This window comes from Erinaceus europaeus, chromosome 21 (assembly GCF_950295315.1).
Source record: "Erinaceus europaeus chromosome 21, mEriEur2.1, whole genome shotgun sequence".
Lineage (NCBI taxonomy): Eukaryota > Metazoa > Chordata > Mammalia > Eulipotyphla > Erinaceidae > Erinaceus > Erinaceus europaeus.
The window spans coordinates 41,777,888-41,804,813 of record NC_080182.1 but is presented as its reverse complement, the minus strand read 5'-3'; the positions used below and the strand labels follow the sequence as shown (position 1 = coordinate 41,804,813).

Below are 26,926 nucleotides of genomic sequence, written 5' to 3'. Positions count from 1 at the left end.
GCAGACTATTGTGTACTTCTGCTTTCAGGTATATATTTTGCCCTAGTTTATGAACACATGTGAACATATGCTCTATCTCAGGGGACCTGGTCTATATCTAGGTTTTGGGACTTGGTTAGGAAGTGAACCTCCTGGGATGGAATTAAAGACTCCTATGAAAGGCAAGGTCTCACCTGAGTGATGTGGGTGAAGGGCTGACATCCCACGCCTGGCGTCTCTGGACACAGTCAAGTTCCGCTTTCCCTCTCTATCTGACAAAAAAGTCAGCCTGGAGCATTGAAGCCCCATAAACAGAAAAAAAAATGTACTGATGACGCTAACATGTTATCTATCTCACATTACTCCTTTGTTGTCTTTAAATTTTCAAGATTTCAAAAAGTATTTCAGCTGATTTCTTAAAATATTAGCTTAAAATATATGCTTTTACCAGTGATGGAACTAAATGTAGGCCTATTTGCTGATATCCATTTTAAATACAAAAAAGATATATATTAATGGTAGGATCTGATGGAGGGATTCTGCTTCTGGAATCTCTCCTTATTGGCAACTTCATATCAGAGCATTCAGATCTTTCATTTAATCCTAACCTTCCCAAAGTCCATTTTCCAATGACATTGGATTCACCTGTTCTCCATCAGTCACCAACCACATGCAGGTTGCAGAAGCCAACTGACATTTACTTGGCATGGTAGTGATGTCAATAGCGGTAGCCATTCACTTCCAGAAGCCATTAGTGCTCTTTTCTTCTCTGATACAAAATTCTCCTGGTTTTTAACCAATGTCTACGTTATTGTATTGCTTCTTCTTTTTTTTTTTTTTTTTTTTACCAGGGTTGTTGCTGGAGCTCAGTCCCAGCACTAAGAATTCACCATCTGCCACTCCCTGAGGCCATTTTTTTTTTTGAACAGGACAGAGAGAAATTGAGAGAGATGGGGAAGATTGAAAGGGGGAGAGAGCACGGGGCAGATAGAATAATGATTATGCAAAGAGACTGTCATGCTTGAGGCTCTGAAGTCCTAGGTTCAATCCCTTGCACCACATATCCAGAGCTGATCAGTCCTCTGTGAAGGAAAGAGCAAGTCAGGCGGTAGCACAGTGGGTTAAGTGCACTTGGCGCAAAGCGCAAGGACCTGCGTAAAGATCTCCACCTGCAGGAGAGTCGCTTCACAGGCGGTGAAGCAGGTCTGCAGGTGTCTATCTTTCTCTCCCCCTCTGTCTTCCCTCCTCTCTCCATTTCTCTCTGTCCTATCCAACAACAACGACATCAATAATAATAACAATAATAACTGCAAAAAGGGAAAAATGAAGGAAGGAAAGAAAGACACCTGCAGGCCTGCTTCACTACTCAAGAAGTGCTGCCACCCCACGCCCTCACAGGTGGGGAGCAGGGGCTTGAACCCAGGTCTTTGCGCTTGGTAACATGTGTGCTTAAGCGGGTGCACCACCTCCTGGCCCCCTCTGTCAACTCCATTTCTTGCAGAGTCCGTCTATATGTATAAATACCCCACAATAAACACTGGGTGAAAGCTTAAATGTTTACATGAACAAACAAAGAAGCATAAAAACAAAATTAACATTTATCCATTGTGACAGTTTCCAGAGCAAAGCTAATATATAAACCTAAGGAGCTTAACAACAGGTTTCAAAGAACATGGAGAGGATGACTAGAGGCACCTGTGAGACATTCCCTTGGGAGCTGGTTGTGAAGGCTTAGCTATGAAAGGTGATAAGCAGTATCAGTCAATATGGACCCTTTAGTCCTTATTTAAAACTGGATTTTAGGACGACCGTGCAAACTTCATACTTGATTTCCCCTTGGTTTCCATGCAGCTTGAATCACTCTTCAAATTCTTTTATTGTTTTTAACACATTGGATTAGCTCATTACAGCTGAATATGTAGTGGAAATCGGCATCTGTTTACAGTGTGGTAATGTAAAAATGACTTACCAGTAACAAAATACACAGCTATTTGCAAAAGCTAGTCATATTTGTGCACTTGTCTGCAAAAAAGTAAATTGTTAATATAGACCCAAGGGGGAGAAACCACTTACACAGGGAAGCTGTCATACTATCAAGCACGACTTAGACAACGGTATTTAAAATTGGGTCAAAATGTCCCAGATTTTCATTAAATTATAAATGTTTAATAACTTTTAAAATTACTTTGACCTCATTCAATCCAAACAATTAACAAAATTATAGTTTATGTAACAAAATCTGAGGTTTAGAAATTTCTTTTTTCTGTTTTTAATCTTTTTCATTCTAATATACTTATTTATTATTGGATAGAGACAGAGAGAACTTGGGTGGGGAGGGAGAGATAGAGAGAAGAAGAGACAGAGAGAGACCTGCAGCCCTGCGTCACCACTCATGAAGCTTTCTTCCTGAAGGTGGGGACAAGGGCTTGAACCTGGGTCTTTGTGCACTGTAATGTGTGTGCCGGGAGGGTGAAGCACCTGGTTAAGTGCACATGTTATAATGCTCCAGGACCTGGGTTCGAGCCCCCCGGATTCCACCTGCAGTAGGAAAACTTCATGAGTGGTGAAGCAGTGCTGTTCCTCTCTCTATCCCTAATCACTCCCCTCCCTCTCAATTTCTGGCTGTCTCTAGCCAATAAATAAATAAATATAATTTTTTAAAAATTAAAAGAATGTGTGAGGAGTCCTGCAGTAGCTCAGAAGGTGTAAGGGTCCCGGTTGGAGCCCCCCACGCCCCACCTGCAGGAGATTCGCTTCACAGGCGGTGAAGCAGGTCTGCAGGTGTCTGTCTTTCTCTCCCCCTCTCTGTCTTCCCCTCCTCTCTCCATTTCTCTCTGTCCCATCTAAAAAGACGACAACAATTACAACAACAATAATAGCTATAACAATTATAACAATAATAATAAAAAACACAACAAGGGCAACAAAAGGAAATATATATACATATATATGAATTTGTGTGTTTAACCAGGTGCACCACCACCTGGCCGTGAATTTCTTAATATTGGCAAAGTGAAAAAAATTAAATCTTAATCTGGTAAGGTAATTTCTTTAGATAGTGCACATAGTTTGTCACAGACACAGCCGAGATTCCATCCCAGCCCCACCAGAAAAAACGAAGTTTTAGGGTTGTGGTGTCTGTCTCTGTCTCTGTGTCTGTCATACTGTATGAAAAAGTACATCTCGAATGAATGGTAAAGCCTCCATTCCATGAGAAAAAATATATATATACATATACATATACACACACACACATATATATATATCTTTTCTAGAGTGGAAAAAAGTCTCATTTTAATTATAATCACAAATACTACTGTTAGAAAGACATGTCAAATGTCAACCCTATTTAAACACTTAGCTTCAAAGCTCTGAAAATAAATCTATTTAAAAATTGAAAATTAACATTTGAAAATACTGAAAAATAAAAACTAGTTTTAATAATCTTGCTCACCTGAAGTCTTTCAGTGTTTTTTTACATTTAGAAGCCAGAGAGTACTTAAATTTTACAGTTATTGGGACTTTGAAGTATTACACTGAGAAGTATATGGAGTTTAGGGAACAGATCCTTTTTCTCTGTGTCCTAATAGAAGTAGAGATAGTAGATCTGAAAGTAAAACTTGACATATTTCTCCTATATTAAACAGGAGAAGACTCTGCATGAAGTTAATCTTCAAATCCTCTCTCTCTAGTGCCCAAACCTCTTTGAGTAGCATAGCCTTGCTTCAGCAGGCTAATAATATTCATTAAGCACACATCTCTGTTACAGCTTGTCAGCCCCTGATTAAGTGCTCTCCTCTTGCCTCCTTGCTTTTGACCTTGCTCTTTATTAAGGTTCCCATAGATGACTAATCCCGTTCTCTATAATTTACCTCACAGAGAACAGGCTACTGCAGGTTTGGGCACCACCACATTACAATAGTTGGACTTACCAATCCTCATTTACTTCTTTAATGACAGAATTTTTTTTTTTTTGCCTCCAGGGCTATTTCTAGGGCTCTGTGCCTGCACTATGAATCCACTGCTCCTGGAGGCCATTTTTTTCCTTTTTGTTCCCCTTATTGTTCATCATTGTTGTTATTGGTACCATTGTTGTTAGATAGAACAGAGAGAAATGGACAGAGGAGGAGAGAGAGACAGACACCTGCAGACCTGCTTCACCTCCCGTGAAGTGACCCCGTGCAGGTGGGGAGCCTGGGGCTCTAACAAAGATTCTTATGCTGGTCCTTGCGGTTTGCGCCATGAGCACTTAACCCACTGCGCCACGGCCTGACTCCCAATGACAGAACTTTTTATTCCTACAGATGTGACCACTAGAAACCAAATGCTGCTGTATTTTATACAGCAGAAAGAAATGTGCTCCTTTCTTTCTAGTTACTTGGCTATAAGAATGAAAAGGGAGTGATTTACTCTATTTGCCGACACTTGAATATTTTTGGTATCTCCAGAAAAAAAAAAAAAAATTAAGGCCAAGTGCTGAAGTGTACTTTGGCTCAGTGAGAATTGTAGAAATATAGTATCCCATTCACTAGCTGTCAGCTGGAACCTTAGTTCATTCACTGAAATGTTTTAGCTGATTGAGAATCGTGTAGCAGTGGTTATACAGGAAAAGATTATTTGCCTTTCAAATGCCATTTCCCTGTGGCTTCAGTTGCCATCTGTTGCTGATGACTCCCCTACTTAGCTGACACTTAGACTTCATCTCTCCCATCTTCAGATCACAATGCTAACTACAGGGCCCCGTTTGGCTTAGTTTTTTAAAATTTTTATTTATAAAATGGAAATGACAAGGCCATAGAAAAAGAGGGGTACAGTTCCACACAATTCCCACCACCAGAACTTCATATCCCATCCCCTCCCCTGGTAGCTTTCCTATTCTTTATCCCTCTGGGAGCATGGACCCAGGGTCATTGTGGGATGCAGAAGGTGGAAGGTCTGGCTTCTGTCATGCTTCCCTGCTGAACATGGGCGTTGACAGGTGGATCCATACTCCCAGCCTGTCTCTCTCTTTCTCTAGTGGGACAGGGCTCTGGGGAAACGGGGCTCCAGGACACATTGGTAGGGTCATCTGCCCAGGGAAGACTGGTTGGCATCATGGCGGCATCTGGAACCTAGTGGCTGAAAAAGAGTTAAGATGTAAAGTAGAACAAATTGTTGACTAATCATGAACCTAAAGGCAAGAATATTGCAGATGACGATTTGGGGTCTTGGGGGCCAGGCGGTGGCACACCTGGTTGAGTGTAAGCACTCAGGTTCAAGTTCCCAGTCCCCACCTGCAGGGTGGAAGCTTCACTCACTAGTGGTGAAGCAGTGTTGCAGGTTTCTCTCAGTCCCCTTCTCTGCCTCACCTACTCCTCTCAATTTCTATCTCTGTTCAGTAAAAAAAATAAATAAAGATGTGAAAAAAAATAGATTTGGGATCTCTATTTAGGAAAAAGCTAGTAGGTTTATTTTAGTTATATTCCAAGGGAGCCATGACTTTACTAGTTTTTGCCTGGGCCTGACATCTGATAAGCAGGTGGGCCCAAGCTATTGTCTGTGGAGATGATGTCAAAGTTGGAAAAAGGACTAGCAAGCTGGGTCCGGTATTTTAAAGACACTTCAAGCTGAACATAGCCCAGTCTAACTCATTCTTTTCCCCCATGCTCTTTTTAAGTATTTGGAACACTTTGAATGTCAATAATTCAAGATCATGGAAGCTCTGATTGTGAATATCAGGATGCAGAAGCCTATGAAGCATTTTTGATATCACCCTCAACATCCCCCCATAGAGCCTCGTAACCCACACAGGCTTGCATGTGTGCACCTGCTCTCCACGTCCTCTAGTGGCAGCCAATTCCTGGGCGTGGAGTCTTCTATTTGGTCCCTGAACAATAATGCAACGCTGCTCTCCTAGCTGTTGCCCTCCTCCTCTCACCCAACTTCTCTGCTACTGTCAGAGAGAACTTATAAGTATTCTTTCTCTCCCCACTCTGTTTTCCCTTCCTCTCTCAGTTTCTCTCTGTCCTATCTAACAACAATAACAGCAGTGACAACAATAACAATCACAACAACAATGATAAAATAACAAGGGCAACAAAAGGAAAAAAATGGCCTCCAGGAACAGTGGATTTGTGGTGCAAGCCCTAAGCCCCAGCAATAACCCTAGAGGCAAAATCAATAAATAAACAAAATGAAATAAAGATTAAATAAAAGACAGCCTGACACTGGAATAAAAATAGAAACACAGACCAGTGGAACAGAATCAAAAGCCCAGAACTAAACCCCTACACCTATGGACATCTAATTTTTGATGAAGGGGTCCAAATTATTAAATGGGAGAAGGAGGCTCTCTTCAATAAATGGTGCTGGTAAAACTGGGTTGAAACATGCAGAAGAATGAAACTGAACCACCTTATCTCACCAGAAACAAAAATCAACTCCAAATGGATCAAAGACCTGGATGTCAGACCGGAAACTATCGAATACCAAATACTTAGAGGGAAACATTGGTGAGACACTTTCCTACCTAAACCTCAAGGACATCTTTGATGACACAAACCCAGCTGCAAGGAAAACTAAAACAAAAACATATCAATGAACTACATCAAATTGAAAAGCTTCTACACCGCAAAAGAAACTATCACCCAAACAAGGAGACCCTTCACAGAATGGGAGAAGATCTTCATATGCGATGCATCAGACAAGAGGCTAATGAAAAATATATATAAAGAGATCACTAATGTGTCCTGGACCCCCACCTCCTCAGAGCCCTGCCCCACTAGGGAAAGAGAGAGACAGGCTGGGAGTATGGATCCACCTGCCAACGCCCATGTTCAGCGGGGAAGCAATTACAGAAGCCAGACCTTCCACCTTCTGCATCCCACAATGACCCTGGGTCTATACTCCCAGAGGGATGAAGAATAGGAAAGCTATCAGGGGAGGGGATGGGATACAGAGTTCTGGTAGTGGGAACTGTGTGGAATTGTACCCCACTTCTGCCTTACTCAATAAAATGGAAAAAAAGTGGTCACTAGGAGCAGTAGATCTGTGGTACTGGCACCAAGCTCCAGTGATAACCCTTGAGGCAGAAAGAAAAAAAGAAAGAAAGAAGAAAGGAAGGAAAGAAGGAAAAAAGAAAGAAGGAAAAGGAAATTGTTATAATGTTTAAGAGCAAGAAGACAACATTTGTCTCAAATAAAAACCAGCATTTTTACTGGATCTCATTAACAATTGTACATTTTGAAGATTATCTTTGGGAAAATTCACTAGGTAGCATTTAAACTTTATATCACATTTATGCATTAGATTAGGAATGGTACAAACTGTAAAGGAAAACTCTTGATTTATGAGTAAGTATATTTTTTAATTGATTGACTTAATAGTGATCAACAAGACCATAGGATAAGAGGGGTACAATTCCACACAATTCCCACCACCAGAGTTCCCGTATCCCATCCCCTCCACTGAAAACTTTCCTATTCTTTTTTATTAAGAGTTTTTTTTAAATATTTATTTATTCCCTTTTGTTGCCCTTGTTGTTTTATTCTTGTAGTTATTATTGTTGTTGTCGTTGTTGGATAGGACAGAGAGAAATGGAGAGAGGAGGGGAAGACAGAGAGGGGGAGAGAAAGACAGACACCTGCAGACCTGCTTCACCGCCTGTGAACTGACCCCCTTGTGCTTTGTGCCACGTGCGTTTAACCCACTGCGCTACCGCCTGACTCCCTTGAAACTTTCCTATTCTTTACCCCTCTGGGAGGATGGACACAGGGTCATTATGGGGTGCGGGAGGTAGAAGGGCTGGCTTCTGTTTGTTACTGCTTCTCCACTGAATATGGGTGTTTGCAGGTCAATCCATACTGTCTCTTTCCCTAGTGGGGCAGCGGTCTGGAGAAATGAGGTCCCAGAATACATTGGTGAGGTCATCTGCTCAGGGAATTCAGGTAGCTTAAGGGCATTCAAATATAAAGGAGAATAAATTGTTTACCGATTGGGAACCTGAAGGTAAAGCAGATTAAATTTGGGGGTCTCCATTTTGGAAAAAAAAAAAAAGCTAGTATAGTCCAAAGAACTCATGCATGAATTTACTAATTTTTGCTTGAGCTGGACTGCTAACATGCAGGTGGGCTCAAGGTATTGTCTGATGGTGTCAGAGTTGGAAAAAGGACTAGAAAGTTGCATCAGGGAAGAGAGTAGCTCCCAAATATGGGAAAAGTATATAAATACTGTTAATTATAAACCCCATCAATCTGATCTGGGGCCCATATTCAGCACAGGAGCCTGTGTGACCTCTGCATCCCTGTAGGTCAGAGCTTCCATTTTGTGGTCATAGCCAGGAACATTCTAGGCTGCCCTCATAGGACCCATCTTCCTCGAGTAGCAGAGGATGTTGATCCAGCCTCTCTTCGGAGAGTGGGGCAGTCCCTATCATTGTCATTCCTCACTGAGGGCAAGGTCCTGTAGAGGACCATGGGAGGGTCCACGATGCTGTCTGATCTGTTACAGGTCTAGACCCATATCCATGTGGGAATCCCAGAATTCCCTGACTAGGACCCTGGATGATGGGGTGGCTGGACAGTGGTCAAAAGAACCATCATTAAATTGTGTTGGTCTCTTCCCCTTATCCAGCTTTTGTCGTCCTTCCTTTATCAGACAAAGTTAGCCTTACAGTGAATGAGGGAAGTGAAATAGAAGTAGGTGAGGAGGGTATCTAGGTCTAAGTAGAAACTATTTGATTAAGTACTTTATTTTGTCTTTTTCCCATCTTTGTACTTCCTTGCTGCACCTACTGAGTCCCTGAAAATTATTGTGTACTTTTACTTTACAATCTATATTTCCCCCTAACTTACAGACACATGCGCACATCTGCCCTATCACACGTGCCCTGGTCTATATCTAGGGTCTGTGGCCTTTTAGGAAGTGAACCACCCAAAATGGAATTAAGAAGTCCTATGAGGGGAGTCAGGTGGTAGCGCAGAGGGTTAAGCGCACGTGGTGCAAGGTGAAAGGACCAGTGTGAGGATCCCAGTTCGAGCCCCTGCTCCCCAGCTGCAGGGGAGTCGCTTCACAGGCGGTGAAGCAGGTCTGCAGGTGTCTGTCTTTCTCTCCTCCTCTCTGTCTGCCCCTCCTCTCTCCATTTCTCTCTGTCCTATATGACAACAACAACAATAAAACAACAAGGGCAACAAAAGGGAATAAATAAATAAAAATAAAAAATATTAAATTAAAAAAAAGAAGAAGTCCTATGAGTTAGGAAAGGTCTCACTAGAGCGCTGTAGCTGAAGGGGTGACGTCTCAGGTCTGGTGTCTCTGGACACAGTCGGAAGTGAAACATGTTGCAGTGGCAATGACTGATCAAATAATTAAGGAATTTTAATGATTTTTCCTCTAATGGAAAGTAGTATTCTTCAGCATATAACAGGTATATATTCTGTGAATTTATAGGGAGGAAATTGGGCTAATGACCCCATTCTTTGCATATATTGTTTAGAGCATAAAATATTCTATTTTGAAGTTTAAAAATGGCATTAACAGAAATAGCATGTTCTGTGTACCAAAACTTTCTGTATAGATATTTAAAAGAATCTGGTCTTTTAGATAACTCTTAAAATGCAGAGTCATCACTAATATTATTCATTGCATTTAATTTTCCAATTAAAAAAGCGTGTTATTCACCAGGCGTTTTAAAAAGCGGAGCAATCTCCATGCTATTCCTTTACTACTTCTCATGCAAAGAGAGTGCCCATAAACAGCATGATTTGCAGTTGGTGATAAGCTTCGTCTCAGAGAAAAAATAATAGTTTGTGTTTGTGCCAGATGCTTTCCCAACATTAAGTGCCATAAAGATTCCCTGAAGTGTGTTCAACAGATAAGGCAAAGAGCCAAAGAATGACAGAAAATCAAGTTGGACTCTGTTCACATGTAAAATCCATTGGGACACCATATGCATATTTCCATTTTAAAAGCTAAATGTAAAATTAATTCAACATGCATTTAATACTCACCTATTTAGAGAGTTATACTAGGTCCCAGGGAGTGGAGGATGAGTAATGGCATCTTCCTCTCTCTATTGAGGGCTTTATTCTCTATTAGAACAAACAGACATTTAACCCAGTAGGGCAGGAGCACAAGTGCTTTAACAGACATACTCAGGGACTACATGGAGGAGGCAATATGCTGAATAAGGAAATTGTGGACCAATAAAAGGGCTCAAGCCAGAGGGAACTAATTGTGCAAAGACTGGAAGGTATGTTTTCTGTCTTTGTATCTTCCTTATGAGAATATGAGGATGGGCAATCTCCATTTGTGTATCCTAGTATCAGCTGTTCTTAGAAAAGAGCAGATGTTATGGCTGGAGTGGTGGCTGGGGGTAGGTAAGTTACATGGCAGGAGAGGTTCAGGGTTACTTAAAAGAATTGTGCATGTCATGTTAGGAAACAGACATTCTTGTCTGCAGCTGATACCAGCGTTGGCAGTTTGACTCCTAGACATAATTACGTTCATAATTATATTTATAGTACTCCCATACTTTCAAATAGTATGTAACATCATATAATCAGTAAAAGGTTCCAGTATTGTGAAGGGATACTGTATTACTGGTTGAATAGTTAGATTAGATGTTTTTCTTTTCTTTTCTTTTCTGATCTCTTTCAGTTCTATGTGAGCAATTTTTGTCTTTAGATCAGTAGAGTTAATATTCATTTTGATGAACAAACTTAGCCATAACCAAATCGTCTTCTTAGTTCAATTAGAAAGTTTACCTACTTCCGGAACTCAGTTATTCTGTAAGTCAGGACCTCAACATTAGAATTTACTGAAGCAGTAGTTTGGATTCCAGATATACAAAGGAAGTGGTTTCACAGTTGGGCGGTAGCGCAACAGGTTAAGTGCAGGTGGCGCAAAGTGCAAGGACCGGCTTAAGGATCCTGGTTCAAGCCCTCAGCTCCCCACCTGCAGGGGAGTCGCTTCACAGGCGGTGAAGCAGGTCTGCAGGTGTCTGTCTTTCTCTCCCCCTCTGTTTTCCCCTCCTCTCTCTATTTGTCTCTGTCCTGTCCAACAACAACAACACCAATAATAACTACAACAAAGATAAAAAAACAACAATGGCAACAAAAGGGAAAATAAATAAATATTAAAAAAAATTTTTAAATCACTTAGAACAGCAATATCACATGTTAAAAAAAAAAAAGCTAGGCATTATCAAGAAGTGGTTTCACAGTAGAAGACATGCCAAACCTTTCAAACAGCTGATTTCAATCAGGTAAGTGTTCTCTACTCCATCATTTGCATTAAATGGTGATGACATTACACACTTAATGTTTAAAATTTATTTTAAAAATTATGAAGTTTGTAGATGCGTTAAGAAGCTTTGAAAGGATTAAGTGAGTCCATCTACAGTACTTTTTTTTTTTTTAACAACTGAATAATACTTTGTGGCAAGGTACTTTATTTGGTTATCAAATGAAATTGTTATCCAATGTATCTTGTATTCTCACATCTCACTTCTTTTTTTATTTATGTTTATGTAATTTTTTTTCAGTGAATAGTGGTAGCATATAAAAACCACTTTAATTTTTGGGACTATCTCTTCTTGTATCTTTCTGTTCCTGTGGCTATTACTGTTCTTTTTACGTATAAAAGTATAGAAGACAGGAACACTTTTAAAATAAAGCATCAATCATTTGAGTTCAGAATGAACAACACTCTTAATTGAATCATGTTTTTAACTTTAAGACCCAATGCAAATGAGTTTTCCATTTTTATTCTTAATGTAGTCATCTACTTATGTGTCAACGACACATGGTAAAATTATTAAATATTCTTGGGGTGTGTAATTAAAGAGTAAAAATATCTATATGCTGTCATTTTCCCTATTGCATAAGAGTATTTGAAAAGGTACATGCACTCACTACAATCATTAAAATGTATAACAATGATCTGTTTTACCTTTTAATTTATTCTTCAAAAAATTAAGTGGCTTAACAGAGAATTCACTTGATTGGCTTCTAAGAATGACTTTTATTTGTCTTCTGGCAAGAGTTTCTCCCAATAAATGAGTCTTAAATACATGAAAGAAGAATATAGGCGTGAATAACATAACATCTGTTTAATGCAAATAAAGGAGAAAATTGGGTGCTTATTATAGCCAACATTTAAGAATTGTGACACAGAGCTTGCTTGACTTTTTCTTACTTTTTCCATTGAAGGAGATTATCCTAGTTCCCACAAAATGGGACATAGCAAAGCATTCAGTGCAGAAATAAAAATAAGGGCAGAGGTTCATGCTTCAACTATAATTAGCTTAGAGCTAAAAGGTAAATGCAGGAAAGAAAAAAAATCACAGGGACTTGAAAACACTTATATGTGGTTTTAGAGTGCAAAGGAGACTTCCGTTCTCTGGCAGAAGCTACACAATCACATATATACGTCAGTGATTTTTTTTTTTTTTTAATTTTTAAATGACCTGTTCATGGAGGGAAGGAACTTTATTTTTCCTGAGTGATAGGGATTGCTGACCTGTAGATAGATGTATATATTCACTCTTCAAATAAATATACTTTGCTCTAAAGAGTTAAGGTATTGGCTATTTATATAAGAGCCAGTTGTGTAGAAAATACTCTAATGTTCAGTATTAGTGATTTTTTTTTCTTCCAGGTTTATTGCTAGGCTTGGTGCCTGCACCATGAATCCACTGCTCCTGGAGACCATTTTTCCCCCTTTTGTTGACCTTGTTGTTGTAGCCTCATTGTGGTTATTATTATTATCATTGTTGATGCCATTGTTGGATAGGACAGAGAGAAGTGGAGAGAGGAGGGGAAGACAGAGAGGGGGAGAGAACGACAGACACCTGCAGACCTGCTTCACAGCCTGCAGGTGGGGAGCCAGGGGCTCGAACCGGGACCCTTACACCGGTCCCTGTGCTTTGCGCCACATGCGCTTAACCCACTGCGCCACCGCCTGACCCCCTATTAGTGATTTTTAAAGCCTTACTGTTTCTTATTGGTAATGTAATACTGGTTTACACGATTATAAGATCACAATAGCTCCACATGATACCCACCCACCACCTAAGTTCTTTGTCGTCTCCTCCCAATGCTAACCACCACAGTCTTAGAGATAGTTTAGCTGTTTATTCTGGTTTTTGTTGTTGATGGTGTTTTTTTAGTTTTTAATTTTTCAAGTCCAGGTGTTTCACTTGTCTAGACTCCATGTATGAGTAAAAGTATCTGATAGTTACCTTTTTTTATTTAAGAAAGGATAAATTAACAAAACCACAGGGTAGGAGGGGTACAACTCCACACAATTCCCACCACCCAATCTCCATAACCCACCCCCTCCCCTGATAGTTTTCCCATTCTCTAGCCCTCTGGGAGCATGGACCCAGGGTCATTGAGGGTTGCAGAAGGTGGAAGGTCTGGCTTCTGTAATTGCTTCCCCGCTGAACATGGGCATTGACTGGTCGGTCCATACTCCCAGTCTGCCTCTCTCTTTCCCTAGTAGGGTGGGTCTCTGGGGAAGCAGAGGTCCAGGACACATTGGTGGGGTCTTCAGTCCAGGGAAGCCTGGCCACCATTCTGATGGCATCTGGAACCTGGTGGCTGAAAAGAGAGTTAACATACAAAACCAAACAAATCATGGACCCAAAGGTTGAAATAGTGGAGAGGAAGTGTTGGGGGGTACTCACTGCAAACTCTAGTGTACTTCTGCTTTCAGGTATATATTTTGCAGTAGTTTATGGATACATGTGAACATATGCTCTCTCTCACAGAAACTGGTGTATATCTAGGTTTTGGGACTTTGTTAGAAAGTGAACCACCTGAGATGGAATTAGAGTATACTATGAAAGGAAAGGTCTCACCCGAGTAATGAAGCTGAAGGGTTGTCATTCCACACCTGAAGTCTCTGGACACAGTCTGAAGTGAAGCATGTTGAGGTGGCAATCGTTGTGTTGATTAGCAGATGCAATATTATTTGATATGGATTGGGAGAGGCATACGGGAAAGTGGGCCCTATCCAAGGGTTCCAGGACTGGGGAAAGTAGAGGCTCTATAGTGGAGATGTGAGGTTCCTGCTGTCTTAGGGTTCTAAAAGACAATCAATAGTTAATGTTATCATCACATTATTTGGTAATTGGGTTAACTTTGAAAAGTCCTTTTGTTAGGGTTTGCTGCACAGTACCCAGTATCTTGTATATAGCTGTTCTATTGGTTGCTTCTGATCTACTTGGTCTAGGCTTTTGAGAGAGTCAGCATATCAAATACACAGCCTATAAATTAAAAAGATTCAGTTTCTGTTTTAAAAAACTTCGAGACATACAATTGATTTTCCCCCTCTCATATTAATTAACTAGTGATTTATATGACTACATTTTACTAGGAGTGTACATAAACACCACTCCCACCACCAAAAGACTGTGACCCATCCCTCCCACCCACTCCCACCCCCCATTGGCCCAGGAAGCTGCATGTCTACCCCTCACCACAGGGTTTTTACTTTGGTGCCCTACTTACAATTTGGTCAGCTCCTGCTTTTAGTTTCCCTTTCAGATCTTCTTACTCAACTTCTGTTGATGAGTGGGATCATCCCATACTCATCTTCATATTTCTGACTTAGCTCACTTAACATAATTCCTTCTAGCTCTGTTCAAGATGGTTCAGAGACGGTGGGTTCATTGTTCTTGATAGCTGCATAGTATTCCATTGTATATATATATACCACAGCTTTCTCAGCCACTCATCTGTTGTTGGGCACCTGGGTTGCTTCCAGGTTTTAGCTATTATGAATTGTGCTGCTATGAACATAGGAGTACACACCTCTTTTTGGTTGGGTGTTATGGAGTCCTTGGGGTATAACCCCAGGAGAGGAATTACTGGAACATATAGAAGGTCCATGTCTAGCCTTCTGAGAGTTTTCCAGACTGCTCCCCACAGAGGCTGTACCAATTTACATTCCCACCAGCAATGTAAAAGGGTTCTTCTGTCCCCACATCCTCTCCAGCATTTGTTGCTGCTGTCCTTTTTGATGTATGCCATTCTTACAGGAGTGAGGTGGTATCTTAGTGTTGTCTTAATTTGCATTTCTCTGACAATCAGTGACCTAGAGCAGTTTTTCATATGTTTGTTAGCTTTTTGGATCTCCTCTGAGGTGAATGTTTTGTTCATATCCTCTGCCCAATAGTTACCTTTTGCCTCTTTACTTACTTAGTATAACCACCCGGTAGTCCATCTACTTATCATCTTTTTTTTTTCTTTTTTTAATTTATTCCCTTTTGTTGCCCTTGTTTTTTTATTGTTGTAGTTATTGTTGTTGTTAGATAGGACAGAGAGAAATGGAGAAATGGAGAAATGACAGAGAAGAGGAAAGATAGACATTTGCAGGTGGGGAGCTGGGGACTGAACCGGATCCTTATGCCAGTCCTTATGCTTAACCTTCTGCACTACCGCCAGACTGCCATATCATCTTTTTCATTGCAGAGTAGTAATCGATTAAAGAGATAGCCCATAGCTTCTTTATCTAGCCATCTGTCAATGGGCATTGAGGTCAGTTATACTCTTAGCTACCGTGAATAATGAAGCTATTAACATAGAGATGCACATGTCTCCTTGAGTCGTTAATTCCATGTCCTTTAGGTAAGAGTCTAAGAGTAGTATTGCTGAATGACATCATTTTATTTGCTTAAGGATTTTCCATACTGTTTTCCAAAGATTCTTCACCAGTTTGTTTTCCTACCAACAGTGTGAGTCCCTTTTTCTCCACCTCCTAATGAGTCCTTTTCATCTCTTGTCTGGCTAATGTTGGCCATCCTCACAGGCATGGAGTGAAATATCAGGAGAGTCTGATTTGCATTTCTCTAATCACAAAGGAAGCAGAGCATTTCTTCCTCTGTCTGTAGATCATTTCTTTCTCTTCTTTAGAAAACAATCTTTTCAGATATTTTGCCCATTTTTATTGGATTATTATTTTTTTTGTAGTTGTTGATTGTGTTACATGCACATTATCCCTTTTTGAGGAAATAGGCACAGGATGGTGAAACCCTAGTAATGACAAAATAATAATAATATCAACTCTGGTTCAAATATTTCCTCTCCTTTCTCAGAGAGATTGATAACATCTTGGATGACTACTCTCCTTTTGCTGATGGTATACTGCCGAGATAGCTTGAGGGTACTTCTTCCCGAGCTGGTGCTCTCTGGGTTAGAGAGAACTCAATTAGAGCCGATCTAGGCTGCTCCTTGGAGAGAGATCAGGAACTCGTGCCGCACCAACTTCGCAAGAGATACACTCTGGAACTCTCGGAGCCAGAAAACAATTTCTAAATGTCTTTAATCAAAAGAACAGCTGTTTTTATACTCTCCAAGTAGGGTGAAAACAAGATGTGATATAGAGAGGGTAAAAAAAAAAAAAGTGACTGGTGAAAATCAGAGTGTGACAAAGAGGGGACAGAACAGACGAAAATCCTATCACTGAACCATCAATGCTCTAGAGAGAGTGTTTTATGCAAAAGTGATTTATGTAAATAGACCAAAGCTTTGAATGAGATTAAACCTATCCCTATATAGGCATATGGTTAAACAAAAGCCAGGGAGAGCTGCCATACTATCTAACAGTATACTTTAATTTGATCATGTTCACTTTATTGAACTATGCTAAAATTGCCTGAAATCAAAAACAAATACTTTCTTTTCCCTTTTTGAAATTAAATGTTCACTAAAATTAGGTGGATGTGGTAACTATGTGAATAAACATCCTATTGAGTAATAAGGAACTTTTTAAAAGAGATATAGAATAAACATATACAAAGTATTGATGATGGTGGAATAAAATGATGCTTGAATAGTAAATTTAAACTGAGTTTCAGAGGATAATGCTGATTTATAAATAAATATTTTCTAAATAAAACAAATGTCTCTATGTGTTCAAAGGGATGAAATTCCTCTCCCAAATATTATCCATTTAAAATATATTTTACCTGCCCTGTAATTTCAGCTGAATTTAAGCTGGAAACCATTTTGGAATACTGAGAATAAGATTTCAAAATTATTTTAAAAATTGACTTTTCTTCGCTAGCATGTATTGGTAACATTTAAAGTAGCATCATTCTATTCTATGGTAGTATGTGTTTATGTCTATAAAGTCAGCACTTGTGTCTGTGAAGATGCTTATTAGGTTACATGAAACATGTTAGTAGAAGGTTAGTAGAAGTGATTTCCATTATGGGATGCCATGAAGCTTCACTTACCATGTGGAGAGCTGTTTACACTTACTATTTCTCAGGATTCTTTGTATATATCCGGTCAAATGATTGTTATCTTTGTTGTCTTTGCCTGTTTTAAAATACAGAATTCCTAAGTGGTCTATATTTCAGAAGTAATACACTTTTGAAGTAATGTTCTTGTTTAATGTTGACATCATTCCTGTGAAAAATGACTGCTTGTGTCTGATGATTTCCAGATTTCTAGGAAGGATTTGACTCAGACTGATGAATAAATAATAGGAAACAACATCTGAGGGAATGTGGGAAACTATATTATATATAGTACGTATTATTTTTTCCCAAAAGTAAAAAAAAATAAAATAAAATAGGAGGCCCAGAGAGACATCTTTGGCCAACAGCTGTTATTTTTTAAATCTCCCAGCAGGATCCCCTCTAAGACTATCTACAGTGTCAGAAAAGAAAAAAAAAAAAAAGGTGCCACTAAATAATTCTTCCACTTAGAAGTGATCTAAAAGAGTAATTAGATTAAGCTTTTGCATAAGATTAACATCTTTGTACAACCTGTACTGTAAACGGAGGGCCGTGTGTCAATTTACATAGACTGGGCAAATGCTCATATAACCCAAATGTATCCCAGGTTGATGGCTTCAAAAACATGAAAATATCCAGAAGATTCTTTTTATGTTTTTCCAAACATTATACCCACCTCCACTCATAATAAACACACATCCTAGAGTGTCAATTACTACCTTGATCTCCACTGGTACTGCTACTCCCACTACACTCTATTATCATTTCTCTTCAATCAACATGTGTTGGTCTCTCTGGAACCTTCTGAGTCTTCATATCATTGAGTTTCTTTTTTTTTTCATTTTTGTGAAATTCTCATAGTATCCTATTTATTTATGATGTCAGAACTTCATATATACATGAAATCACTGCCTCTTTTTCCTCATTGTATGGGGGGGGTGGAGTGTGAAGAGAGAGAGAGAGAGGGAGAGAGGGTAGAGACCATAGCTGTGGTACAGGGGCTTTCTCTCCCAGGACCTCTCGCATGGCAAAGTGCTCTCTCTCTCTCTCTCTCTCTCTCTCTCTCTCTTGGGAAAATTGTAAATTAGGAAATTATTATCACTAAATTTGGGAGCTTTTATTCTCTTAACAAGTTATTTAACAAAGAAGCAACTGTTTTGTTGTTGTTGTTTTGCTTTTTAATTTAACATACCACCTGTCTCAATGGAACACCCACCAATTACTAAATTTTTACTATTACTTTCTACTTGGTGTTCTGTGTCACTTCATTTATTGAAAACATTTGACTTGTACAGAGTTTATGTTATAGGTGTAAGCACTCCTTTAACTCAAGGGACTCTTTGGAATAAGCTTCTATTTATTTATTATTACTTTTTTCTTCTAATTTTTATTATATTGGACAGAGAGAAATTGAGAGGGTTTTGGGGAGATAGAGAGTGAAAGATAGACACCTGCAGACCCCCTGCAGATGGGGAGTGGGGGCTAGGCCCCGGGTACTTGTGCTTGGTTAATATGTGCATTTAACAAGGCACAACACCTCCCAGTCCCCTTAGAATAAGTCTCTTAATACCAAAACAGTGACAGAGGAAATAGGAGACTTCTCACCCCGTGGAGAGTGTGACTTGCTCTACTGAAGATCTAGATTTGAGTCCCAGCACCATATGAGAGAACCGCGTCACCAGAGGAAGGTGGTAGAGATGGGTTATCTAAAGTTAAAAGTATTACAAAGAGAAAGGTCTGACAGATAGCAGTGGTTAAAAAAATGTATTGATATTAATCTTGTCCTATAGCGTATTAAAAAGACTTGACTATCTGTTGTATATTTTGGATATATCAGTAAAGATATAACTGCTTATCTGAACATTCACACACACACACACACACACACACACACACACACACACGGTATTCATGTCTGCACTAGAGATGGGAATATTGACAAAAAATAAAGAACATTGATTTAAGGGAAAATATGTATCCAACTGCCTAGAGAGAGACATGACTAACTAGGTTCAATTACGCATTGCCCTGGAAAGACTGAAAAAGAGCTTAATTCATAGAAAAAGGAGAACCAGACAGTGAGAATAAGGGACAGAAGTTCATCAGAGTAGCACTCCGTGTAAAATCAAGCCAAGCCAATTTCTCAGAAGGTCTTCAATTAACTACAGCAAGGCTAACCTTGGTATTCTGGCTCACACTATGTCTTGTGATGTGATGTGTTGTTGGATAATTTGTAACTGATGCATGAGTGTCCTGTTCAGACTGTTTCTAATATATGATTTCTTTGTCCAGTGTTCTTTCAATAAGGGTACCTAGTCTTTTAAAACTACTTGCCAGAATGATGCAAAATGAAGGTGTAGCTTACTTAGCTATTTATAAAAAAATCTGATACTGCCTCACCTGCCCCACTGTCTTTGCTGTGGTTAAGAGAACAACGGGGTGATTGTATTTCCTGAGGAGATGGAACCCTATGTTTAAATATACCCTGGGAAGTGGCAGGCAGTATATAACAGACCTAGTCTTCCACTGAGAATTCCTCTTTGTTGTGGTGACACTTTTAAGGGTTTTCAGCTAAACAATCTTCTGATCAAACAAGCTCCTGTCTACCCCCACCCCTCCCAAGTTTTGTTTTTAAAATGAACAAGCATTGATAAATAAATACATTTTTCTTTAACATTATTTGTTTCTGGATAACCCAAAACACAGTATTAAGGGAAGATAAAACTTGGAAAATGTATATTACTATTTAAATAAAGCCCCGGCCGAAACCGACAAAATGACTGTTCCCTTTAGATAGTAAAAACCCACTGGAGTCTCCTACAATGAACCAGGGCATGAAAGACCCACATTTTAAAAGAATGCTACTACCTTGGATATTTCTGACTACCCTCTATGAGCAAAGAGAAAGAAAGAGGCAGAAAATGGCCCAATTTCCATGTGCTCCATTTGGACCTACGTAGTGAATTTGCTTTTGAACTGTCAAGCTTCAGTCTCAGTCTCCGGGGTGCCTGCTCCCCTTGTCACAGTGCACTCTTCCTTGCACACCTGGCGGGCACTGGATTAATACGACTCCCTGTAGAAAGCACATTTCCTGAGCGAGTAAGGTGAGACATCCTCTTTTTCGAGGGCCCTTGTTCATTTTGGGAGCCCAGTATCTTCTGTGTCAGAACGAAGATGATATTAGTGTCAATTCCCCCCCCCACTCCAAAAAGAAAATGTTGTTTATGTGTTCATGTTCAGTTATATTTCTTTTCAGAAAAGCAAGAGAATATTTTCTCCTCTTGTCCAGAGGTTTTCAAACTAGATCCCCCATCGCTGTCTAGCAGTATTCTAAACAGAACCCCACTGCTTGGCCATGGCCAGAATTAGTCTGAATGGTACCTATTATTGAAAGGGAGTCTGTATTAGCAGTAATACAGAGAATACCAGCTTAGAAATGAGCCTGATAGCATGGTTCATTTTGTTTTCCTTTGTAGAGCCAGGCTGCGGCCCACTACAAAGGCACGAAACATGCCAAGAAGCTCAAAGCACTGGAAGCCATGAAAAATAAGCAGAAATCTGTCACTGCCAAGGACTGCAAGACTACCATCACTACCGATGCCATCAATACCAGCTCTGACAAAACAGGTTATGAAATCATCTTTCTTGTTGTTGCTGTTGTTGTTGTTGTCTTCATCCTTGTTGTTTGGGGTCCCTGCCTTTGTTGACTCATGTTCCTATTGCCTTGCCTTGACTCCTGTTTGGTTCGTCTTTTTTGCTTAGTGGCATTTTTCTTTATTTTAATACCCTACGGAGATTAAGATAGTTGTTCATCCTATTGCAAATTTTGCATTTGAAACAATCCTAAGATTAAGGGAATCAAAGGGACATTTGAAACCTTGTCTCCAGTCACTCTTCCTGAGAAGTGAGCCTTTTTGGTTTATATTGCTTGCATCTTGCACGCAATACCTTAGCCTCTAACTAACTGCATGGCAGATTTGATTTAACTGTGAGTACACAGCAAAGTATATCAAATGAATTCAGAAAGCCCCAATAAGGGCATTACTCCTGACAGGTCTGATTCTCATAAATTCCACATTCTGCATTGTTTGAAGTAGTGGCTGTGTGATTCGGGGCTTGTTATGGCTGGGTAACCTTCCCTCTACACAGGCAGGTAAGTGTTATTGATACCAATCACTCTTTTTAACAGTCTTTACAATGAAGTAATGGCCTTTGAATAGTCTCTTGAGATAGCTCCTGGGAGTTACCAGTTTATTCACAGCAGAGGATGCCAGTGGGTTTCCTTAACCTGACATTTTAAAATATAAACTACTAGTCCTCACAATGGCCATTAAAGAAAGCCCTTTGTATGTTGTGAGCACGCTCAGGCTTTTTCTCAAGTAGGAGCAAAGTCTGGTCCATATTGTTTTCTAGCCCCGGAGAGTCAGGATGACAGAGGAGTTTATATTGGCAGAGATGGTAATGTGTTCACAAGAAGAGTGATTTCATCTTCTGACTGACAAAAATAGAAACTGTACAGTGAGCCAATCAAACAGACAAAAGCAACCTTATTATGCATGGTAAGATCCATTACACACATTTATGCTCCTCAAAGTATCTTGGGAGAAATTCGGGTCCTCTGTGCATCTGAAACGGACAGTGTTGTTCTCTCCAGGACGTATTTGGTGACCCAACCCCAGGTATTATCAGGAGTTGTCCGTGATCCTCCTCAAAGCCTGCGTGCTCAGGCAGGTTCTCTGGCTTCTCTCTGAGGCAGACTGCATCTGCGGTCTTTGCACCCTGGTTACCTATAGGACAGGTGCTGAGAAAATGGCCACAGGACAGCTGATTTATCTTCTCTCCCATTAGTTTCTCTGATTTATTTAATTTTGTGTCACAGAATCCCAAGAGAGAAAAAAAAAAAAAGCAAAATAGGGAGACTGGTGATGACGCACACTGTAAACACACAGTGACCGTGTCAGGGGCCTGGCCCCTGGCCCGAGCCCGGCTCCCCACCTGCGGAGGGTACAGTGCGGAGCGGTGAAGTGGGTCTGCCGGCATCTCTCTTTCTACCTCCCTCTCCGTCTCCCCTCCCTTCTCAATTTTTCTTTGTCCTGTCAAATAAAATAAATTAATAAAGGGAAAGAAAAAAGAAAAACAGAAAGTGGGTCCATAGTGCCAGCACCGAGCAATGGAGCAGAGCTAACCCTGGTGACCAAAAAAGGGCAACTGCTTGCTGTCTCTGTGTCTCTGGCTTCCACATGAAGCGCTGGATCATATCGATTGTTAATCTAGATGCTCAGCTGACAAAGGAACCATTAATCTTTTCTCTGTACATGGAAAACTCACTTCTTCGTTTTGAGGACACCTGGAGAATGAATGGAAATGAGCCAATTTCTGTTCCTAGATTCCCAGATGCTGAGGGTCAAACAGAGGCTCCTATGGTCATATTTTTCATACATGATTTCCCTGGGGAAATGTGGAAATCTACCCTCTTAACAACAACAAGACTACAAGTCAATATTTCCCTAATAAAGTGATACTGAAGCTGAAGAAGAATAAAGTTCAATTAAAAAGAATTATCTTTCATTTGCAAAAACGCGATTGATAAGTAGGATAAATAAATGAATTTGACATCCAGGGTATGATATAAGAAATATGTTTTCTATAGACTTTGATGCAAAATTTTTGCTTGCTCCCAATTTTTTCTACTCTTAGGCGTGATAAATACTATCTTGTTTGTCTTATCTTAACTCCCTTTGTCCTGCAAAATTCAAGTTACATTGAAGATGCAGAATATCTAAAAAATGCACAGACAAGGTGGGAAGAATTGCTAACTTCTCATAAGACAGGCTTCTGTGTATGTTGCTATAATCGTGTGAATTGGTTTTGAATATGTACCTTGATCCCTGAACTTAGAGACTTGAAAGTAAAGGCTATCAAGCACCAACACTCTTTCCTTTTAGAAATTGGTAAAAAAGGTGGTAGGCAGAATGAAAAGGATCTAAGGGGACTTACGTTTAAATGAAAATATTTTTGAACATTTTTCTATGGTTCTCTGAAGTGCCTTAGAAGCTTCCTGAGAAGTACATTTTCACAGTGACTTTATGTGACAAAAAAAGAATTTTGACAAGTGGCACCTCTTAAATTTGCAAATCATGTATTATGAGTTTTAATTGTTGTCTTAGAATAACCCATATGTGTAAATTATCAATGGAGTATTTATTCTCTTACTAAACCTTATTATATTAGACTTTTTTATTGCATTCCATCAGTTTACATGTTGGAATGGTGAATAAAAGGTCGTATTCGGTGAATAAGCACACACTGTTTACAGAAAGCCAAGTTCCTCAGTATTTACATGAAGATACGCCCTGGTATTACGAGCATGATTATAACTCTTAGGATCTAGAAAAATGTTATGTTGGTGAATGTACACAAACATTTAATGGACCATGAAGATACACCACAGTGGTAGTGCACTGAGTTTGCATGTCTGAGGGCCCAGAGGCCCAGTATTCAATCCCCAGCAAAATGTCAACCAGGAATGAGAAGTGCCCTTGAGCCTGTCTTTCATAAAAAATTTAATGATAAAAAACAAAAAGTAAATATATATGTACTTGAAATTAGCCTTTGAGTTTATAACTTTAATAGTAATATCACATACTACTTTTAATTTAAATAACATTTTAATGATATTTAAATAATTTCATAAAGAATAGTGAATGATGAGCTGGGTGGTGGCGCACCTGGTTGAGCACACATATTACAATGCAAGAGCCCAGGTTTGAGCCCCCGGCCCCCACCTGCAGGGGAGAGCTTTAAGAGGGGTGAAGCTGGGCTGCAGGTGTCTCTGTCTCTCTCCCTCTTTATCTTCCCCTTCCCTCTCAATTTCTGGCTGTCTCTAGCCAATAAATATAATGAAAAAATTAAAAAATAATAATATTGAGTGACTGCTCTCCGTTGCACAATATTTCATGGAAGAAACATTTTTAAGGATGATCAGAACACCTTTGTCTGTTGTATCAAATTCTTTTAAATGACACTTTAAAAATATTTTTATCTTGGGGGTCAGGCGGTAGCGCAGTGGGTTAAGCAAACGTGGTGCGGAGTGCAAGGACTAGTGTAAGGATCCTGGTTCAAGCCCCCGGATCCCCACCTGCAGGGGTGTCGCTTCATCGGCGGCGGTGAAGCAGGTCTGCAGGTGTCTGTCTTTCTCTCCCCCTCTTTATCTTCCCCTCCTCTCTCCATTTCTCTCTGTCCTATCCAACAACGACAACATCAATAACAACAACAACCACAACAATAATAAAAAGCAACAAGGGCAACAAAAGGGAAAATAAATAAATAAATAAATAAATAGCTATATTTAAAATCTATTTTAATCTTGTTTTAATGAGAGAGAAAGGTATAGAGAAAATAGCCCAGGACACTGCTTAGCTCTGGTTTCTGGTGGTGCTCCAGACTGAACCTAGGATTTAGGGTCCTCAACCATGGAAGTCTCTTTGCTATAACTTTAATGCTGTTTCCCCAACCTACTAAAGTACATTTTTTTCACCATAAAAAGCGATGACAAAAATGAAGACATTACACTCAGAGTAACATGTCAGATGTGACTCAGTCGGCTTTTAATTTCCAGGAAATCAGGAATTCACAAAGTTGTGAGCTTTATTCCCATGCCAGATGAACCTCTATCTTCTTCTTGTTCTTTTTGGCATGATATCTATTCATCCCCTGCAGCTGGTCTCTTAGTTTAGGCCAGGTTCTACTGTAGTAAGAAACAGCACTGAAATTCATGTGGTGGTGACAACGCTAATTATTTCGCACATTCCCTACATATCAGCTGTTTTTGTTTTTTTTCAAATGCTAATTGAACTCTGGAGCCAGACTAATGGAGCAATCACTGTCTGAAACTTACCAATACTAGGGTCAAAAAGAAAAAAGGAAAAATAAAAAAGAGGGTTTGAGTCAGTAGACGGTTAAAGCTTTATTATTGACAGGATAAGGATAAACCATTCACGTTTTATTGGCAAGTCGCATGGGTAAGCCTGGTTATAATGAGGAGGAAGGTGATCCTCCTGCAGGGAGAGACCACTACAGGTAAGCCAGCGGCAATGCAACAGTTCACCTTGACGTTATCTGCTACTTATACTTATTCTTGGACCCTTATTCTCCTCCTTGAATCTGATTTTCCATGATTTCTGCTTCGCTCACTTGTATGATTTGAAAAAGAGAAAGGAGGAGAGAAAGAAAGAAAGAAAGAAGGGAAGAAAGGAGAGAAAGAAAGAAGGAAAGAAAAGACTAAAATCTCCTGACCTGTCTTTTCCTTTTCTTGAGATGCTGATTTACAAGAGAGGGCTTGCCTTCCCACACCCACTAACCCACTAAGCAGGTGTCATCTACTCCCCACAATCCACCGAACCCAAGGCCTCATCTTCAGTGTTATCCTTGAACTTGTATTCATCTTACCTTTCCTAATTTTGTTTTTGGTCCTGTAATTCACAGAACTGGAAACTTCTAGTTGCATTTGCTTTGTCTCACTCTTTCAGTCTACACTGTTACTTCCAGTTTAAAATCCATTCCCACTCACAGAAAAGAACCTTCACACATGCTTACTACATATGCCCTAGCGGTGAAGCAGGTCTGCAGGTGTCTATCTTTCTCTCCCCCTCTCTGCCTTCCCCTCCTCTCTCCATTTCTCTCTGTCCTATCTAACAATGAGGGCAACAACAATAATAACTACAACAATAAAACAAGAGCAACAAAGGGGATAAATAAATGAATATTTAAAAAAAGAATTACTTGGGTTAATGAAGACCATTGTTCTTTCACAAAATCATCTATGCAAAAATACAAGGGTCTAAATATTTGCTATGTTTAAACAAGGAAAACCTAAGACTATTTATTAATGTTTATATTATTATCTTTCATGTAAAAATATAAATATTAAAAGAAATAATAAAATATATATTCACGGGGTCTGGGCAGTAGCACACTAAGTTAAGCGCACATGGCACAAAGCACAAAGCACAAAGACCAGAGTAAGGATTCCGGTTCAAGCCCCCAGCTCCCTATCTGTAGAGGGGTTGCTTCACAGGGGGTGAAGCAGGTCTGCAGGGGTCTCTCTTTCTCTCCTCCTCTCTGTCTCCCCCCCTCTCTCCATTTCTCTCTGTTCTATCCAACAACAACAAAAAGGGAAAATAAATATAAATAAAAATATATGTAATCCAGGGAAACTGTGTTAACCTCACTCAAAATACTGAGAATGAAATAACTTTTAACTCTTCTAATGCAAAAAAACTTTTTTCTTCTGGTTTAAAAATTGACTGTTGAGTGTTTATTGGAATTCATATTATTTACTCAGGGACTTAATGGTGAGGAAGATATTGGATATAAAATGATTTCCTACGACTGAAGCAAACAGCACCATGATATACAGTATCTGAAAAACTCTTAGTCCAGTTACTGTAATGTCACTGCTCTTTCCTAAGTATTACTTCCTTAGGCCAGCAATTTCCACTAGACCTTAGAGCTACACACACACACCACTCTTTTATGAATAGCAGAAACTAGTTGTTTTTTTTTTTAATTATTGGAGAGATAAATGGTTTACAGTCAAAAGTAAATACAGTTGTTGCAACAGGTATAACATTTCTCAGTTTTCTGCAAAAGACTGTCACATCCTTCCTGCCCAGGTCCTCCTCCATGATCTTACACCAGGACCTGAAAGCTACAGCCTCC

At 39.6% G+C, this 26,926-nt stretch overlaps 1 protein-coding gene and 1 long non-coding RNA gene across 5 annotated transcripts in view; one reads left to right on the top strand and one right to left on the bottom strand.

Annotated features, from left to right (window-relative positions):
* LOC132535322 (uncharacterized) overlaps window positions 1-26,926 on the bottom strand; it is a 474,613-nt gene that overhangs the window by 169,918 nt on the left and 277,769 nt on the right. The window lies entirely within an intron of this gene.
* ZNF385D (zinc finger protein 385D) overlaps window positions 1-26,926 on the top strand; it is a 285,209-nt gene that overhangs the window by 151,477 nt on the left and 106,806 nt on the right. For all 4 annotated transcript variants that reach the window (XM_060180879.1, XM_060180877.1, XM_060180878.1 and 1 more), the window contains one exon: window positions 20,683-20,833. In XM_060180879.1, the coding sequence (XP_060036862.1) occupies window positions 20,683-20,833 (151 nt within the window). The remainder of the gene's footprint in view (window positions 1-20,682; window positions 20,834-26,926) is intronic.